The sequence below is a fragment of the Neofelis nebulosa genome, chromosome 10 (genome assembly GCF_028018385.1).
Source record: "Neofelis nebulosa isolate mNeoNeb1 chromosome 10, mNeoNeb1.pri, whole genome shotgun sequence".
Classification (NCBI taxonomy): Eukaryota; Metazoa; Chordata; class Mammalia; order Carnivora; family Felidae; genus Neofelis; species Neofelis nebulosa.
Window position 1 is genome coordinate 1974480 of NC_080791.1, and position 20707 is coordinate 1995186.

Consider the following 20707-nt stretch of genomic DNA (forward strand, 5'->3'; position numbering starts at 1 on the left):
GCACGTGGGACGGGGCAGAGAGAGAGGGAGCACAGAATCCGAACCAGGCTCCAGGTTCTGAGCCATCAGCACAGAGCCCGACGCGGGGCTTGAACTCACAAGGCCAAAGATAGGCTGCCAGCAACAGCACCAGATCCTGCAGTGAGAAGAGCTCCCCTTCCACTCGCCTCTGCCCCCTCGCCCGCCCCTGCTCAGAAACCAGTGTCTGCACTCCTGTAGCCCCTGGCCTGGTCTTCTGGAGCGGGTAGGCCTGACCCTGCTGTGGGAAAAGGTTCCCAGGCGTCTGGGTGGTACCGACGTCAGGCCCCTAAGGAAGAGACAGGTCGTGCGCTTGTAGGGATGGAGGTCAGACGAGACCGTGTTTTATTAAAAGGTCAGCGGGGAAAACAGTCCAAGAAGCAAACAGCAAAACAGCAAAGCCTCCGGTCCCGCCCTGCTGCCCAGCTCGGGGACAGGGACCCGGTGAGAACCTGCCACCAAGGCCAGGCCTTGCCCTGTTCCTGCCTTCTGAGCCCCAGCCCTCGGAAATCACCCAGCCTGGTCACCCCAAACAGCCGCAGGCGTTCGTGAAAGTCAATGTGTAACACTGCACATTGGGGAGCTGCAACTGGGGAGGAAATGATGAAGGAGTTTTGTTCAAAAGCAATATATATTTTTCATGGAGATAAGAGGCATATTACATTTGCTACAGAAAAATGCTACGAGACGAAAAAGCTGCGTGCTGCCGATATGACAAAAAGCATAAAAAATTCTACTTACGAAAGTGTTCTGCCCTATGAGGTCACACGGAATGAAAGGCATTATTCCAGGTGAGTGAACCACGCAGAAATGCGGATTTATTAGGGTTTGTTTTGAAATGTAATTTGTACGGCGAGCTTTTTATTCCTTTGATGGCAATGAAACATTTATCTGCTCCATGTTGGAAAGGCAAGAGATAACAGATAACCAAGGGAGACGTTTTAATAAAACACTCAGGAAAGAGGAAAGAAACGTGAGTGAATACGACTGCTTGCATTTCAGCTAATAAATAAAAAGGGCAGACAGGGCTTTAACTGGAAACCGACCCGGTTGATGCAGCCCGGAAGGTTTATTAAAAATTGGGTAGAACACTGATTCTTCCTACTTACAGCTACGATGGGAGCTGCCCAGTATGACGCCACATGCACCCACTTTGAGATGGGGTGCACAGGCCAACGTCTTCATGGGGCAACCTGCCAGTGGCCGTGATGGGGACACAGGTCCTCATGACGAGTGCGCCTGCCTCGGCCATTTGTGATCGTGTCTGGGATTCTGGACAAGCGACCAATACGGCGATCTTCCCACTCCCCCGTCGCGGTACAAACACTGGAGGTTTCTAGGGACGTTTTCAAGGTGCACCTGCCATGAGCCTTCCCTCTCAAAGGGCTGAGAAAAGATGAAGTTACCACTAAGGAGAGGTGAGAACCTGGTCCAGGCTCAGAAGTGCAAGCATATTTAGGCCACTTGCCTGACCCCAGCGCTAACCCAGCCTGTCACACAGCCCTCACTCAGACGGTGTTAGCACACAGGGCCTCAGACTCACAGAGGAAATCAGCTCTTGATTCAAGGCAGAAACGGAGCCCTCTCTGAACAGCCCCACGGCTCTCTGGAGTCCAGTGCGTTCTCCCAAGAGTCTTGCTTTGGAGAACGAGGAGTCACTCACTACTCTGTGGATTCAGTCTCCTTGAAAACAGACACTGAGGAGCCGGGGAGGGAAAATGACTCGAAACCCCAGGAATGAAACCCTGGTGGAGCAAGGCCATGTTCGTGGGCCTGTGATTTGCAGGTGGCTTCTCACAACACAGCTCCACAGATGTGGCAAGAACCACAGCCCCCAGATCTGACTTCACTTAGTCCGGAAGCCGGAATTCAGACTGGGGAGTGAGGATGTGATCGGGAATTTACGTCAGCAAAATTGGGTTGTTCTGATACATGAAAGCTTTCAGGCTGTAAATAATTCATGACGTTTGCCAGATATAAAACGCCATCGTAAATCCATATTTGTGTATCAGAGAGATAGGAACAGAAAAGCAAGATACATAAAATGAATTGGCCTAACCCGGAGAGTTTGGATCCATTATTAAACAGGGAGCCAATTAAACATTCCATCCAATCTCCAGTTACGTTAGTAATTCTGTGTTCACCGTTTTCACTTTCAACTACCCAAACCTTCCGACCAACACCATTTTGAAAGGCTCCTACGGACTCCCCAGGCCATTCTCCAAAGGCGTTATTTCTGTGGACGGGCTTTCAGAAAGAAACCGTTCAAAGTTCTGTGACAGTTGATAAATTGTCTCTGGAAGGATTATAATAATAAACCTTCTGAGAAATTTTTTTGCGACAGGTGTTAAATGAATTTGCATGCCTCAGCAGGATGCATGAAAAGAAGACTTAATGACTTAATTTCTAAGGCATCTATATTATTACCGCATGCTTCTGCAGACAGGTAATTACTGTCTACATAGGTAAGCGTGTAGTGCGTCCCTTGGGAAAAATGGTCAGGTCTCTGCCTTTTCCCCAGAAACCGTATTTTTCCTTCTTCTTCTTCTCCTTCTTTTTCTTCTTCTTTTTTTTATAATTAGGATGTATCTATAAGAAAAGCCCATTTATTGGTTTTGTAGTATACACAGCGCTTTCTTTAAAAGACCAAGATCCAAAACTGTTTTGTGATTCAAATTTAGAAGTAAACAAAGTGATCTTCTGAATCTTCCAAGGACGCATTTCACGTATTTAATTTGTCCCTTAATGTGTCAAAAGATTTTAAGGGTCTATAGGCCTGTAGCATACGTAAGCTCTGGGGTACACGGAAGAAACCAGCTGATATATGTACACGTAGACACGGAGAGCGTACACACGTATGTGTACAGGGGCACGCTCTCTGACACGATAATTACACGCCATCCTGTGTTCTGGGGGACAGAAGCTGATGAGGGGCCTTTCCACCTGCTGTGGCTGAGCGAGCCAGGCGGTGGTTCAGCACCCACCGGCTCTCACTGCTCTACGGGCCGGTCCTAAGTGCGGCTGCTGGTGGAACAGGGCCTCTCACAACCCCCCGCCCCCCCGCCCCCTGACACTAAAGGTTCCCTCACGCTCGAGGGGATTTGGCACACGTTCTCCTATCGCGGCGGTCTTGAGCTGCAGACACAGTCGCAGCGCTCATGGTGATCCAGCTGGATGTCGACGAGAGCCATGTGCTTGGCTCTGGCCCTCCTCCTGAAATGGCCAGGCTCGAACTGTAACACCTAGGACGAGAAGCGCGTGTCCCGTTAGCAAGCCCTTGGGTTCACGGTCACCAGATCCCCTTCTTCTCTTCGTGACAACTGGTTCCCAACCCCTGGAGAAACCAAGGAACACGACAGGCTGCCTGTCATGATGCACTCGTGTAAGTATTGTTACAGTCATCGGCTCCCTGATGTGGAGGCTCTGGGGTCACAGGGTAATGCCTCCTGTGTTTGTTACCAACCTGCAGCACCGTGGGGAGCTCACGTGTCCCGACAGGGGCCTCTCGGTAGCTTTCTAAGGGCCCGATTTGGCCCAAGTGCTACTCCAAATACTGTCACAACTATCCCTCAGAACAGATGTATGTTACAGATAAATCCAACACTCAGCATTTATTACTTCCTGCAGACAGAACAGGGCATATGCTCTTGTGGCTGAAAGTGGGGTGGATGCAGAATGTTTTTCCCTGCGGAAGGGGATCAGTGGCCATAATTAAGCGGAAATACGTTTCCGTTCTGACGTATCTGTTGATGTATAATGCCTTTTACGATTTAAAACAGATCAGACTTCACCATATTCTTTTTAAAAAAATTTTTAATGTTTATTTATTACTGAGAGACAGAGAGAGACAGAACATGAGCATGGGAGGGGCAGAGAGAGGAGGAGACACAGAATCCGAAGCAGGCTCCAGGCTCCGAGCTGTGAGCACAGAGCCCGACGTGGGGCTCGAACTCACAAACCGCAAGATGGTGACCTGAGCCGAAGTCGGACACTTAACCCACTGAGCCACCCAGGCGCCCCTCACCATATTCTTTCTACATTAATACCTGCGTATCAGTACAGCGTTTCTTCGTGAAGTGCATCCTCGATTTCTTACATTAATAAGTTGATTGCAATGACATGAACGGAGCTGGAAAGTATTAAGCTAAGTGAAATAAGTGAGAGAAAGACAAACACCGTATGATTTCGCCTGTGTGGGACTGAAGAAACAAAACGAGTGAGCAAAGAGGGGAAAAAGGAGAGACAAACCAAGAACAGACTCTTAACGACAGAGAACACACGGGTGGTCCCCGGAGGGGAGGTGGGGGGAGGGGTACGATGGTACACCTGTCGCGATGAGCACCAGGGATGCAGGGAAGTGTGGAACCATCGTATTGTACTCCTGAAACTCCAAGTACTCTGTACGTTAACTGGAGTCTCAATACACGCTTAGAAAAGTAAGGTGAAACCGAACTTCAGCGAAGTTTAAAGAGAAGCTGTCTTCTCTCCTGCTTCTCCCCTGCTGCGGCCTTCGGGAAGGCGGGCCTTCACCATCGCAGGCAGAATCCCCCGGAGAGTCCTACTGTCGCTTTCACATACACTGTCTGGTCGGTTCGATTGCTTCTCTCGTTTATGCCCTCAAGTTCCCGCTAGCCATGACTTCTGCCTTCCTTCTACTGTCCCTTCACGGAGGTATCCTGTCCCCACCCTGGAGGACTGAGATGCTCCAGGAGGCCGTGCGCCCCATTCAGGGTCTTCTGGGCACCGAGAGCCAGGTCCAAGGACAGGGTCCTGTCCTCCAGCATCCTTGCCCCCGGGGGCCACTGCCTCTTCAGCGTGCCTGTGATTTCCTTCTGCGTCTCCAAGGGGTGTGGGGCTCCACGTGTGCACTGAGTGGAGACGCACTATGCTTTGCCTGGTTTACTGCCATCCCGGGTGAAGGCCAGACGTGGCAAAATCCTGCCTCAGTGTCTGCACGACTATTCCTGGCAACCCTGCAAGTCTTTACTATGGATTCTCTCCCCAGAAGTTTTCTCGGATGACCAGCTTCAAGTCATAAACCAAAACCATCTACTAGGAAACGGGGGTCCAGACTGCTCAGCCCTTGGCCCCCCTTCTTCAGCCATGCCGCCCATGGGGGCTCCAGAGAGGACAAGAATGGATGTTCTCCTTTGCTCAGTGTTCAGTCAAGCCGCAGAGCCTGGACCCTAAAGTGGGGCAGAGAATCCCACGTGCAGGGGACCCCCAGGAGGACTCGTCCCCGAGGCACAGAGACTCACAAGTGCTTGCTGTCGGTAAAGCTGGTCCAAAGGGCAGTTCCGACGATATCGTATCCGAAGGATACGTATCCGAAGGATATCGTATCCTTCTCCTCCTGCAATTCTAGGAAACGTACAGCAGGGATCACACGCTCTCCCACGATTTGTTACGTGTTCTACTCACTGGATCATAAGCGCGTGGAGAACAGAGAAGCAGAAGGCATTACTAATGTCAATGAGGATGTTCTAGATGCTGCACACTGTTGTAAGTGACTTTGCAAATGACAAATTATTTGCACTTCACTCCAGCCCTCTTAGGTACTCTCCTAGGTCTCCATCCATGAGGGAAGAGAGACACGAAGTTGCCCCCGGTTATACAGCCGACATCCGCTGGTGCCAGGACGTGACTCCCCCTGGACCAGCTGACGCTCCCACCCGTGCGTATTTGGTCAGAGGGCCTTGGAGAGAGTCAGAGGTTTGCGTCCTCCAGCTTCACCGAGAATTTCTCCACTGCGAGCCGGTCACTATCACCCAAGAGCACACGGAAAGCACACCCAGGGGCTTGCAGGGCAGGGGAGTGACTTCTGAGACGATGCGCAGGGGACAAATATGTCTGTTCAGGCCACTCCGACCGGCGCCTGTGACTCACTGCTCTGTCGCGCTGAGTTCTCGTTGATGGCAGACAGCAGCGCGTGCCCTCGGCTGACGGCAGAGACCAGGCACTTTCCAACGGCTCTCTTGCTTGTTCGGGGACTTTCCCGGTGTTTTATATTAAGCAGCGTGGGCACAGGGGCCAACGTGCTTTGCCGATAAACCGGGAAAAGTGAATTGGCAGATGCCTTCCCAGACAAGGCAGGAAAAGCCGCGTCTGAACAGAGCGGAGGCTGGCCCACTTCGCCGGCTGATGGGAGCGCTGAGGCTCAAAGTGTTAACGGTCTTGGGTTCAGGCACACGGCGCTCAGAGGGAGAAGAAAGCAGAGACAACCTGATGAAACTGGGGAGGCGAAGAGGGAGACGGAAAGCCTTTATCTGGGAAGGAAGCCCGGCTGCTCGGGGGAGGTCTGGTCACTTTTCAAGGCAAGAGCCACCGCACGAATTATAGCCGCCCGAGGCCACTCGCGAATGGGCCTGTTCCCCGAGCTGTGGGACACCCAGAAACACAAATCCAGCCAGGAGGACCCAGCCACTTCTTGTCACTTGCGGGTGAGAACGGAAATCCTGACCCCTCTGTGTCACCTGGAAAACCACACGAAGCCGGGAGGACTTGACTTTTGCTAACCAGAGAACATTCTGCCAGAGCCGGCTGGTGGCTTTCGTAACACGACACAAATTCAGAGAGGCTCCGCTTGCAAATTACCATATCACAAAAGATATTTCACTACAGTTACGCGCCTTGTAGCCGAGAAACCACTGAGTGAATCATTGCCGTGAAGCTATTAGCACTAATAAAACACTGGGCAGGAAAACTATGTGCTGAGTTGGGTCCTTCTTTATTGGGAAGATAAAAAGAGGTTGTTAAGGCCTTGTAACACTTCTCAAATTAATGGCCGACAAAGGAATATAAGGGCATATTCCAGGACAAATGCGGTGTATAAACCACAATCATTAAGAGTTAAAAAAAATTTTTTTAATGTTGATTTAATTTTGAGAGAGAGAGTGCGAGTGGGGGAGGGGCAGAGAGAGAGGGAGACACGGAATCCGAAGCAGGCTCCAGGCTCCGAGCGGGAGGGCTCGAACTCATGAACCCTGAGATGATGACCAGAGCCGAAGTTGGACACTTAACTGACTGACCCACCCAGGGGCCCCCATAGAGTTTATCTTAAAAAAAAAAGCTTCCTATTTTTGCTTTCAGTTTGACTTCTTCCCTGCTCATAAGACTTTATGAAAGATGTGCAGAGGATTAAGATTTTTAAGGGCTGGTAGTCAAGTTTTGTGATGAAACCTCAGTGATTACAAGCAAAAGTATTTGGAGGAGGGAAAATGTACTATTTTCTGCCCGGGTAACTGCTGAACTTGTGGACAATGGTCCCAGCAGAAGCAGAGCGTTGTGGTGGGAGGACTGGTACCGGGTCAGAAGACATGGTCCTCGGTAAGAAAGACAGGGGTGACAGCGTTTAACACTGTGTCCCTGGCAGAGTAAGTCTGAAGGTGATGTGACAGTGAGGGTCCGTAAAGCTCTCAATACTGAAAATGCAGTCTTGCTACTGGAGACATGGAGTTTTCTGGAAGCACTCTGGGGTTCCTGTGGGAGCACCCTGGGAGCACTCTGGGGTTCCTGGGGGAGCACCCTGGGAGCACTCTGGGGTTCCTGGGGGAGCACCCTGGGAGCACTCTGGGGTTCCTGGGGGAGCACCCTGGGAGCACTCTGGGGTTCCTGGGGGAACGCCTTGGGGTTCCTCTGGGAGCACCCTGGGAGCACTCTGGGGTTCCTGTGGGAACGCCCTCGGGTTCCTCTGGGGTTCCTCTGGGAGCACCCTGGGGTTCCTGTGGGAGCACCCTGGGAGCACTCTGGGGTTCCTCTGGGAACGCCTTGGGGTTCCTCTGGGAGCACCCTGGGAGCATTCTGGGGTTCCTGTGGGAGCGCCCTGGGGTTCCTCTGGGAGCACCCTGGGGTTCCTCTGGGAGCACTCAGCCGCAGTCCCACCTCTAAAGAAGAAAGAAGCCACTGTGTCGGCACCATACAGGCTGAAAGACTGCATGCTCAGCCTACGTGCTGTGGAAGATGTAACAGGGGCCTCACCAGGCACCGCATTTCTGAGCAGGGAATCAGAGGGTCGTGTCGCCAACGGGTCTGGTCTACCTGAAGGGCGGCACGCCCCAAGGCAGGAAGGCCGGACCCAGAGCGCAATCCAGAAGGGAAGGAATGTGCACATTCTGTAGCTCTCAGTGGATGAGCGAGGAGTCAGTGGGCCACACGGAGGCCAGACAACCCCACCCAACTCCGCTTCGCACTCTACGCCTTCAGATGCTCTCATGGTTCGGCATCCCCGGGAGGGGAGCATCCCGGCATGATGTCCGAGAGGTGGACGGGCCATCCTAGCCACAGTGACCGCCCCAGATCGTATCTCTGGGTCTCTCGCATGTGCCTGGTGCTCCCCCCACCAATTTGTTAGAGTCCTCACATGATTTCAGGCAGGCAGGACTCTGGCGGGAGGACGGTGCCACGGCTAACAGAGACCGGGGAATCTTGGGTCTGGGAACCCCAAACTGCAGGTGATTGTGGGGACGAAGGGAGGAAATCCGAGGCCCCACGGGGCTTCACATGCCTGGCCCTGGGGTGCCTCCCATGTGGCAAAGCTGGAACCGGAGGCCGTATCTTCCTTCCAGCCTCAACGGTGTCCCTGGGAAGCACAGGGAAAGTCTGCAGAATGCGCTCACGGCTCACCCAAAGACAGAAACGGAAGGAAGCAGGGAGGCTCTGTACCAGCTCAGAAATGCTATTTCCAGAAACAGAAGAGAAATGTTCTTGACTGTTGCTGGGTTGGCTATCCTCACAACCCCAAACCTCACCGCTTTTGCCACAGAGGAGAAAGTCTGTGGAAACCAATCTTTTCTCTGTCTCCTCGCCCTCAACTTGCAATTCTAGCTGAATCTGTTTCTACGGCAGATGCTTAAAACACGTCAAAACTCAGAGTACTATTCTTTTCTCCCAAGTCTGAGGCTCGACCTTTTAAAACCTCTAATCAATCTTTTGGTTCATATATAAATATCTACATTTTCTGACTCTTAAACTGTAACAGAAAGCAATCTTTAATATACAATTTTACAGTGAAATAAGAGTAATGCTCTAAAGTCTTGCCCCCGCCCCCCGCCGCCCGGCTGCCATTTTGTCCAGAGACAGGAACAACTGTGCCAGAAACAGAGGCTGGTCCAGGCTATGCTCTGTAGTGTGGTAGCTACTGCCTGTGTGGAGCTATCTACGTTTGAATTAGTTAAAATAAAATGAAATGACAAGTCCAGTCCCCCATTTGTGTGGCATACACATCAAGTGCCCCATAACCGCACGTTGCCAGTGACCACCGCCCTGCACAGCCCAGGCTGGAAACGTGTCCATCCCTGCAGAAAATTCTACCACATCATACAGGTGGTTGTGGGGGCCTCGTGACAAAATCATGAGAAGCTGCACAGAGAAAACTGACTTTGCTCTTTCTCTGCTGCTTCGTGAGTTTTTGGCTGTTGCCTGAATGGACACAGATAGGGGACCAGATGATGAAAACCGTCATCTAATTTAAAAGGTCCCTGGGGCACCTGGGTGGCTCAGTTGGTTAAGCATCCGACTTCGGCTCAGGTCATGATCTCATGGTTCGTGGGTTCGAGCCCCACGTCAGGCTCTGTGCTGACAGCGTGGAGCCTGGAGCCTGCTTCGGATTCTGTGTCTCCGTCTCTCTCTCTCTCTCTCTCTGCCCTGCTCACACACACTCTCTCTCTCAAAAATAAACATTATACAATTTTTTAAAAGGCACTGTATTTCTAGAGAAGATCCTATCCCTTCATGCACATTATCAAGGCAGATGAGAACTGAAATAACATCATCTCACTGTCTACACAATATGTTTTCTGGAAACTTCCCTTTTGAAAAAATTACCACCTCAAAGTTATCTTTTGTATCCTATACATTCCAAGAGGCATAAAGGACCTACTATTAGCAAAAAAGGAAAAACACCTTAACAGGATGCTTACAAGTACTTTTGAGAACAGAAAGTCATAAAGAAGGTAACACTGCATTGCACAGAGAAGAATGCTCCGGAGAAACAGCATGACCCGTGGAAAGAGCAATTATATCAGCTCCATTAGGGGCTTCATAATTTTTCAGATTTTATTCCCTAAACGCCGAGTGCTGAAATATTTGTGCAGAGTCACACAGTTCTGCTTATGTGATGGGTTCCAGTTGCCCCCGTAAGGCAGCTCGTGCCCCATAGAAACTCATTTCACATCTCATCGGTTACCAGCAGAAGCTAGGGACCCTGGCGTCTCTTTTTTCTGGGGTAAGAATACAGTCACAGAAGAGAACAAGAACAGGGATTTTCCCCTAATGAGCCCCGCTCAAGCAACCCCCGTGTCTGCAAAGGGAGCCAGCCTCTCTTCTCTTCCACGGTGCAGCCCACAGAGTGGTCACGGGGACACATTTCAAGGGTGTTTTAGGAGTCCAGGGGCAATACGCCAGGCGCCTTGGTTCTGGCTGTGCAGTGGCCGAGTGAGTGATTGATGCTGTTTGGTCCCTTGGTCCGGCGCTTGGCAGAGCGATTTTGTCTAGAGCTCTGCAGACTCCTGGATGTCAAAACACTAGAAGACGAGGTTTCAGAGATGCTGACATCTTAGACCCACTCATGTGATGGGCAGAGAACCAAGAGCTTCCCTTTCTCAATGTTAACTGTGCACAGAAATGTACAGGTAATGGCTCCCGGGTACAGAGACAAGAAGAGAAGGCGAGAAGGACCCTTCAGAGTTCTACAGTGTGAACTGTCTGGGAGGTGAGGGGTTTGGGGGCGGGGGGGGGGGGCATATGTTTAACTCTGCCATTTCTGCCATAAACCATTTAAACAATGAAGCTGTACCTTCTATCTGAGCAGAGTCCAGAAGGAAATAAAGCACTCTACAGATAGATCAAGGGCCTGGACGCAAGTCTTCTTCCGCGGCATGATGTCTGCGTAGACATCGTGTCACCTGCTAGATTACTTTAACTCTGTTCTAATTACTGCATTCTGCATGGACCCTCAGGGTGTGCCTAAACATTACAAAGTTCTGAGATGCAAAGGACAACGTCCAATCTGGACTTCACCGGGTCATACAAAAATAAAACACAATGAACACAGACCGTAGCGTTCTCTGGCCAGGAGGACATTATGTTCCCCCGTGAAAACTGCAGGGTGGAGTAAGAAATTCTTACGCCTAAGGAAATAGCTCTGTGTGGGTCTAAAATAATGTGTTTCCCTCCTGAGGTAAGCACGGCCATTGTGACAGCTGACTTCCTGCACTTCCCAAGTCGAAAATACCACGTATGACACAGCCATTTTCATTTAGCTCCGAGGCTGCCTCCTTCGACCTGCTATTATTGTTGTGTGGGCAGGATAAAAAAGAAACAGCTTCACAAAGCTGGACGTTTTATTTAGGGACCACCCTCGACTCCTTTGTTTGGGTGGGTACCGGGGAAAAGTAGCTCAAACAATAATGTCTAATAATAACGTCTGCTTCATTGTTTCCGTTCTCAGATTCCTGCGTGATGTTTGGCATCTTCCAAGGTGCGCTTCCTTCGTGCTGCGAACCACCCTGTAAGTGGTTATCTGAGAGATTTCCTTGTCGCGTGTCACATATGTGAACGCTTGAGTCTCTACGCTTGGTGATGTGGGCCCCCACGACTGGGAGGAAACCGGGCACCGCCACGGTCAGGACCGCGAACTCCCCCCAAGCCTGCTCTTACTCTGATGCTCAGTAACGAGCCGTATGTTTAAAAGGAAAAAAGCACAGTGTCACGAGTGACAGGAACACAGACGCGGCTCTCCTTAAAGGTTTGCTCCCTCTTTTACCCTCATATTTACTTTTTGTTCATTGTTGCCTCCTTTCAGAGCTGACACCCTGGGGAGCACCCAGCAGTAGTCAGGAAACACTGGTATTTTTAGCAGAAAGATATTATCATACTTAGAGAATTGAGAAGCCTCTAACTATATATGTTTTCTGCCAATTTACATTTTGCTGTCTTCACTCTGCCTAATCTTTTAAATTGTTTTTTTAAAGTCTATTTATTTTTGAGAGAGACAGAGACAGAATGCAAGTGGGTTACAGGCACAGAGAGAGGGAGACACAGAATCCGAAGCAGGCTCCAGGCTCCGAGCTGTCAGCACAGAGCCCGACACGGGGCTCGAACTCACCAGCCATGAGATCATGACCTGAGCTGAAGTCGGATGCTCAACCGACTGAGCCACCCAGGAGCCCCTACTCTGCCTAATTTTTTTAAGTTTATTTATTTACTTTGAGACCGAGAGACTGGGGCAGGGGCAGAGAGAGGGGCAGAGAGAGAATCCCAAGCATCGAACTCACGAACTGTGGGATCATGACCTGAGCTGAAATCAAGAGTCGGACGCTTAACTGACTGAGCCACCCAGGTGCACCTACCTCTGCTTAATTTTTTAATGACTTGATTGACTTCAAGTTTGGCCCTTAGATTTTTTTTTTCAATATATGAAATTGATTGTCAAATTGGTTTCCATACAACACCCAGTGCTCATCTCAAAAGGTGCCCTCCTCAATACCCATCACCCACCTTTCCCTCCCTCCCACCCCCCCATCAACCCTCCGTTCTCAGTTTTTTTTTTTTTTTTTTTTTTTTTATTTATTTTAAATTTTTTTTTTTTTCAACGTTTATTTATTTTTGGGACAGAGAGAGACAGAGCATGAACGGGGGAGGGACAGAGAGAGAGGGAGACACAGAATCGGAAACAGGCTCCAGGCTCTGAGCCATCAGCCCAGAGCCTGACGCGGGGCTCGAACTCACGGACCGTGAGATCGTGACCTGGCTGAAGTCGGACGCTTAACCGACTGCGCCACCCAGGCGCCCCTCCGTTCTCAGTTTTTAAGAGTCTCTTATGCTTTGGCTCTCTCCCACTCTAACCTCTTTTTTTTTTTTCCTTCCCCTTCCCCATGGGTTTCTGTTAAGTTTCTCAGGATCCACATAAGAGTGAAACCATATGGTATCTGTCTTTCTCTGTATGGCTTATTTCACTTAGCATCACACTCTCCAGTTCCATCCATGTTGCCACAAAGGGCCTTATTTCATTCTTTCTCATTGCCACGTAGTACTCCATTGTGTATATAAACCACAATTCCTTAGAATTTTTTTAAAGCGGCCCGGATTTTTCAGTTATGGCCTTTAGGAATACCACCATATCACTACAAGGAGGCTAGTTAAGCTGTGCCTCACGGCATCATACATTTGATTACATAATCTACCAAGGGGGCTGTCGCCCACAGGTGGTATTATGTGATTAGGAAAAAGAGTCCCTTCTTCAGGAATGACTTAGCCCCGTCCCAAGGCATGTGGCTTGGCAAGGTTAGCACACGTATAATTTCAGCTCCCCGTCGACCCTCCGGCTGGGTGCCCTTGTGCAGTGAACAACCCCAACAACTGTGTGCACCCTGGAGACTGCATCACATTTGCAGCTGCAAAGAGCTTCCGTGTGGTAGTGTTGCAGGACTGCAACCAAGACGGTTGACGGCGACTCACCTCATGATATTTCTTCACAGTTTTCCCTGAATTGCAGGAGCAGGACTTCCAGCTGACGGTCCCACAGCCACAGTTACCGCCACAGCGCTGCACGAGGAGGCAGCGTGGAAAGAAAACCACGTTGGTCAGCTTCAGCTCCTCTCGTAAGTTGACGGAGTAATTCCTGGGGGTGCAGCTGTAGCGCTTGACCTCGTCATTGAGCCTGTCCAGGTCAACTGTAAGAGACACAGGCACCATGTGAGGCGGCAGACCGCCCTCAGCAAGCACCCTCTCGGCAGGCATTTCTGGACAAGGTGCCGGAAGGTTCTGCCAGGACAGGACAGCCTCACTCCAGGGATCAAATCTGCCCTCGGGATCTCAGTTATCAGCCCACACACTGAAGGGGGAAAATCTAATTCTCTTTTGATCCGATCTGCCCTGCAATGATAGTAATAACAATAAATAGAATGATCAACGACAACGAAGAAGAAAACAAAAAGATTCCGGAAACTTTGGCTCAATCTTTACCTTGGTTCAAATTTCTTGGCATCTTAAAAAAAATTTTTGTCTTAACGTGTGTTTATTCTTGAGAGAGAGAGAGACAGAGTGCGAGTTGGGGAGGGGCAGAGAGAGAGAGGGAGACAGAGAATCCGAAGCAGGCTCCAGGCTCCAGGCTGTCAGCACAGAGCCCGAAATGAGGCTCAAACTCACAGGCTGCGAGATCATGACCTGAGCCGAAGCTGGACGCTCAACCGACTGAGCCACCCAGGTACCCCCTTTAAAAAAAAAATTTTTTTTTAAATGTTTATTTATTTTTGAGAGAGGCAGAGACAGAGAGAGAGAGAGAGATGGAGTGTGAGTGGGGAAGGGGCATAGAGAGAGGGAGACACAGAATCCAAAGCAGCTCCAGGCTCTGAACTGTCAGCACAGAGCCCGACGTGGGGCTCGAACTCACAAGCTGTGAGATCATGACCTGAGCCGAAGTCAGATGCTTCACCAACTGAGCCACCCAGGTGCCCCATCACTGCATCTTTTTTTTAATGTAAAAAAAATTTTTTTTCTGAGGAAATAAAATGAAATGTTCAGCCATCTAAGATAACTGCCTTTATCTTAAAAACAAAATAGATCCCCTCCTGATTGTAAAGAAACCACTATGTAAATATGACTTGAATTCTATCAGAGACTCATTAGGACAACCGCTGTAGTATATTTAGCCGGTAATGAAATCTTACAAAGAAGTGTAATGCAGGAAAAGGTTTTGGCTTCATTTTAACTCCAAGATCAACGAAAACATCAAAGAAAATGGCGTCTTCGGGCCACACCGGATGCGTATTTCGCACCGGATCCTGGACGGCAGTACAGCACAGTGGTTAAGGGCCGGGCTCTGCACGAACCACGCTGACTGTGCGTCCTGGTAGCCGGAAAGTGACCTACGTGCTGGCAGCCTCGGCTGCCACAGCACAACATTACCTGTTTCACAGCAATAGTCCAAGGACTGAATCTCGTGTCCCCGGCACTCGCTTCTCCTTATTCATCCTGACTCGCTTCCCGTTTCCCTCCATCCTTCCCTTTAAAGTCAAAGGCTCAAAAGTGAAGGTTAAAAAAAAAAAGGCTCAAGCCTTTCTCCTCTATCTCTCTTTTGGTCGTGGCTCTGGGTAAATGATTGCTAAGGGGGTGTGGTTATTGGGACCTCCATGAATTAAGAGCATCGCCCTAAATTCTCACAGTTTAGTCACGAACGTTTACTTGAATTAAAGTTCTATCACTGGGTCACGTGAGTTACAGTGACCATCCTCAAAAATCCACGTGAGCTTCCAGGTGCTCGGCGTCCAAACCGCGGGCTGGCGGCCACGGCCGCAGCTGGCTTGGCCCAAGAACGCAGGGAGGAGGAAGTCCTCCGACCACACCGGCCCCCACACCACGTCACCATGCTCCTGTCACCGGCCGGGGGCGCGTGGGAGGAGTCCCACAGAGTCTGGACTCCAGCCCCCACCCCCGCCCCAGGGTCTTAGTCTTAAACCCCAAGGGCCTGAGGAGCAGTTCACATGCTCTCTGGGGGCAGAGGCCAAGGCTGTTGTCCGGAGTACACATCAGCGGGAAACCAAAGAAGCTCACAGTGGATGGAGGGTCCCCCAAATAGCGCGAGGTCAGCTGAAATCCGGCCACGTGGCCGGGGGACCTCTCGAAGAAGGAGTTAAAGGGCACTGAGGTGCCCCAAGAGGCTTTCCACCTGGGCAAGTAGGTGCTGAGTCTCAAGGCCAGGAATCCCTCCCCCAGCTGCGGTGTGCTGAGCCCGCGACACGGGGGGCGGGGGGCAGGGGGGTGGTGGTGAAGACACGCTGAATAATTTCCGTGCATAATTCATGGCTGTTTCTTCCTTCCTCTGTGAAGACATGTCGTAAGTTTAGCCACAATCAATCCGGATTTAAATCGAATGAACTCCGTCTTGGGACAGGAACCATTTTATTGCTGCTGAAGCCCTGGGAATAAGTGCGAGCCAAGCAGGAAGGGTTACATAAATGCATCAGGAAGTGCGGCCATCATCCATGACAAGTGTCACCTTCACATCAATGGTGACGCCGGCCTGGGCATCACTGTGCGGTGACCGGGGCTGACGCGGAGGGCTGCACCTGCAGCCCGCGATGGTGGGGTCTGTGTGGTCCGCCCCGGAGGAGTGAAGAGGGCCTAGTGGCGAGAGGGGGTGGAGGGTGCGGGGGCAGAGAGGGATAGGAAGTCAGCATGGGCACCGAGCCGTTGAGGGTCTGCAGCTCGGCGCCCCCGCGGGTCCCCTCACACTTGAGGCCGCATTCGTGGTTCCCACGCTTTCCCAGGGAGCAGTGAGTGCGAAACTAGCATCTGAAGCTCTTCTCCCCGTCGCTCGGGTTTCTAGCACATCAAGCAGGGAGGGGGCATGACAGGTGCCGAAGGAGGAAGCCGGGGCCTGCCTGTGCCGCACTGGGGAGGCGTGGTGAGGAGCTTCAGGCCTTGCAGAATAATAACCTGGGAAATGGCACAGCAGACGCTTCCTAGCAGGATTTGGCCAAACCCCAAGGCGCCCTCCACAACTCAGGGTGACGGACACGTCGGCCTTCCTTGTCTGGAAGCAAGACTCTTCATGTCCTTGGATGACCGTTTCCCCAATGGCAGTGGCAGAGTCCCCCCGCCCTGGCCACGAAGGGGCTAACAGCACACTCAGGTTTATGCATCATGGGTTCGCCGACGGGACTAGAACCCGTGGCCCTGGGCGGCTGCCGTGGACTCCGGCCGCCCTGCTTCCCGGGGCGTGGAGGCCACGGCAGCCCTCGATTTAGAGCCAGCAATAAAGGTTCCTCTGGCCGGATGCCAGTGACTGCAAGGCATGACTGCAGCCGTCCGGTGGGGTGAGGAAGCTTCTAGTCAAGGGCTGGTCGGGCTGTGCAGCTGGTAGGCAGGCAGGAGGGTGAGGGGCCAGGAAGGCTGGCGGGGGGCGGGGGGGCTTCCGAGGAGGGGGCTCTGGGGTGGAGCCTCAGGGAGGCAGGGCCCGGGGACAGGCCACCCCTTCCATTCCTGCGTCAGTCTCCACAGAGGAGCACCGAGGGCGGCCAGGATGCTCCCGGGTTCATTCAAGGGCCCCGTTAATTTCAGTCCTTTACCCTCAAGTCACCTGCTGTGCATCACGTCATAATCCCGCTTTTGCTGTCCTTGGGAGTTTGGGCCCGGTCTTTTCATGGGTCTTCGACATCAGTTCTGTTTTCCAGGCTGTGTGCACAACCTGCTGGAGAGGCTGACACGTGGACACAGAGCTGCACACGTGAATCCAGCGTGGGGCACCGCACCTACGGTGGGAGCGCCGTCTTCTTGCAACCCTGGCCTCACAGCCCAGGCCGGGTGCAGCGGTTCCGTGCGTGGGGATGGGTCCTGGGGCTGAGCACCGGGAGGGGAGGCGGAGGGCGGAGGCACGGTGTTCGCTCTGCACTCTGCTGAGGCTCAGGCGCGGGAGGACGGAGAGCCAGGCTGGCCTGTTGGATCCCGGCCACTGCAGCCCGAGAACCAGGCAGCGTGAACATCTCTTCGCACGCACGCCTGCCACACTCGCCATCCGTGCTATGAATTGCACACCCCTCCCCGTCTCACTTCCACCGTGGAGGAAACTGACACCCGCTGGAGCTGGACCCTGAATCCAGGCTTTTCCAAGCCTGCAGGCGCTGGGAGCCGCAGCCCAAAGATCTGAAGGGACAGGCAAGAGTACCTCCCCCCAGCCATGCTGGAGCCTCCCACGGGGGGACTGCGTGCTGACCCAGTAACCGGGCTTCCCAGGCACGTGGTCGATCCCGACCTGTCATTTTCAAGACGTTGCCAATGACAGACACCTGAGCATGTGCTCCGTGCCCACACACCCATTTATCAGATTCTGCTAGAAAAGTAGACCGTCCTTTAGCAAATGGCAGAGAGCCTCTGTATTCTTCGGTATTTTTAAAAAATTTTTTTTTAACGTTTATTTATTTTTGAGACAGAGAGAGACAGCATGAACAGGGGAGGGGCAGAGAGAGAGAAAGAGAGGGAGACACAGAATCTGAAGCAGGCTCCAGACTCTGAGCTGTCAGCACAGAGCCCATCGCGGGGCTCGAACGCACAAACCGCAGGATCATGACCTGAGTGGAAGTCGGACGCTCAACCGACCGAGCCACCCAGGCGCCCCTCTTCTTTGGTATTTGAACAGCATAGTGAGTATCATCTCCTTCCCCGAAGTGAGGGAACCTATGTCTGTTCACAATCTTCATTTTGTCCCCACTCCTTCTTGACCTCCTTCTTGCCCCCACCTATAAGCAGTCTTAGCCATGAAAACCAATCGGAAGCCATGCAAAGAGCTGAATGGATTGATAATTATTTGCCTTCAGAGGGAACCAATGCTGGGATTGCAGAGATTCTGTCTATAGGACAAAGCCAAGACGGGCACATCTTGTTTTACTGTGTCTCGCTTGATTATGCTTTGCAGATACCGTGATTTTCCACCAATTGGAGGTCTGTGGCAACCCTGAGTTGGGCAAGTCTACTGGCGCCATTGTAAACACTTATTTGTTTGTGTTTGAGAGACAGAGGGAGAGTGGGGGCAGAGAGAGAGGGAGAGAGAGAATCCCAAGCAGGCTCCACACTGTCGGAACAGAGCCCAACACGGGGCTCAATCCCATGAACCGTGACAACACGACCTGAACCAAAATCAAGAGTCAGACGCTCAACCGACTGAACGACTCCGGCGCCCCTAACTGGCCCCATTTTTTCAGGAGCATTTGCTCACTTTATGTCTCTCTGTCACACTCTGATAATTCTTAACGGTACTTCAAACATTTTTCACTATTATTATATTTGTTTTGGGGATCTATCATAAGTGGTTATGAGTCATAGAAAGTGCAGATGATGGTTAGTATTTTCTAGCAAGAAAGCATATTTTAACGAAGCTATGAACACTGTCTTGTGGACACGATCCTGTGGGACACCTGACAGACTGAAGCACAGTATATAAACCAAGCTCTCACACACACTGGGAAACCCAAGCATTCGTGTGACTTGCCCTATCGCGGTCTTTGCTTTGTGGCTGTGGACCAACCGGTCAGGAGCCAAACCTGTGGGATCTCTGCCGTAGGCCTGTATCGTGCCTCCCAGGCTGGGCAGCCATGGCAGGGTGGTGATCCGCTTGGGATAAAGTGGAGTTAGGATAAAGCTGGGTTTCCCAGGACAGGTAGTTTCGGCAGGGGACTGCGCTCTAGGAAGAAGGCTCTTCTCCCTCAGTCCACGGGGGCACAGAGCAAACGGAGGCCGGGTGGGCATCCCCAGTGCTTCACAGGAAGAGCCAGCAAGGGAACAACGAGGCCAAAACATCCACCACGAGCCAGAGCGACTGATGTGGAAAAGGCACATGTGCCTGTCCCACACTTACTCTGGCTCTCCACTGCTAATTGGAGCTTGCTGACCAACTTGAATCGAGTCACCTGCCCCGACGGGGGCGGGGCGGGGGGGTCACCGGGCTGGGAGGACAATGGGTCAGGGCTCCCATAAAGATGGGCCAAAAGGAGAAAAGCAGGGGCACCAGGAGGAAAAGAACTAAAAGGGTCGCTGTCCCTGTGCTGACACCTCCCTCAACTGCCTCACTTGTGCCCGCACAGACGCACACGACACCATGGGACAATACGGTTTCTATTAATGCTCTCTGGCGAACCGAGCAGGAAATCCAGATGCTTACAAGTCACGTGGGTCATACACAGTGGCTAGAGTCTAAAAAAAAAGAACAAGAAGTAGAAGAAGCTTTGCAAAGGAAACAGGCACCAAGCAAAACGGGGCCAGGAAAGTTTCTGGGTAAACAGATCCTAGAAAAGTTGACTACTTGCTGATTAGACTTCTAAGGAGTGTACTGATTTCACAGATACTTCAATCTGATGATATCTGGCTCCGATGCAGGAGGCTCTCCAGATTCCTCTTGATGGCCTCAGGGAAGGGAGCGAAAGGGTGCACAGAAACATCCTGCTTCTACACAGTGTTGTTTGAGTAATCACAGTAGGGGTCGCTTCCTGAGGGCCCACTGGCTTAGACAGTCTGCTCTCACGAATCCTCACACAACTTTGCAAGGCGGTTATAATTAGAGCCATTCTGCAGGGACTTGGGGGTCTACAAGTGACCTCTCCGAGGCCCCTGTTCTTAGGACATGAGTGAGAATTTTATCGCAAGTTTCCCTGACTCCCACTAAAGCATCCTCTCCTTTGTTCTATTTCTATCAAATTTGTGGTAGACAATTTTAACAATCATGAAGACAGCTTTTACTTGGTGCAAACTATGTGGTTCAGGAAGTTGAATGAAGCCATCCCTCTTTTGAGGTTACAAATTAGAAAAATAAATCCATTTTGATTTAATGTCCCCAGTATCTCTGTTTAATGTCCAGACAGGTGGTTACAGGGGGATGTTATCTCAAGACTGATTTATCTGATTCATTGCCAGGGTCAGCCAAAAGCCTTTTGCAAGTTCCTACGCAGACATCAGATAGGCAGACAAAGAAATTTCCAAGCAATCAACGTGTGATGACTTCAGCTCGTTCTAAGCTATGTTCACGTCTTAATATATTATGAAATTATTTCCCTCATCTTAAGTCATGTTTGAAAGAGCAAAACCTGTATTTTCCTAGTCACTACACAAGAACATGATATAGAAGCAGCAACAAGTAACTAATTTAAAAATAAAAAGTATTTTGATCTACGATCTAGAAGAATTCAGAACCAATTCAAACAGT

At 51.2% G+C, this 20707-nt stretch overlaps 1 protein-coding gene across 2 annotated transcripts in view; it reads right to left on the reverse strand.

Annotated features, from left to right (window-relative positions):
* Positions 1-810: 810 nt before the first annotated feature.
* The window catches only part of PDGFD (platelet derived growth factor D), a 225827-nt gene continuing 205930 nt past the window's right edge, over positions 811-20707 (reverse strand). For both annotated transcript variants that reach the window (XM_058686604.1, XM_058686603.1), the window contains exons 6-7: positions 13474-13688; positions 811-3260 (exon numbers count right to left, since the gene is read on the reverse strand). In XM_058686604.1, coding sequence (XP_058542587.1) covers positions 3135-3260; positions 13474-13688 — 341 coding nt within the window. In that variant the 3' untranslated portion in view covers positions 811-3134. The remainder of the gene's footprint in view (positions 3261-13473; positions 13689-20707) is intronic.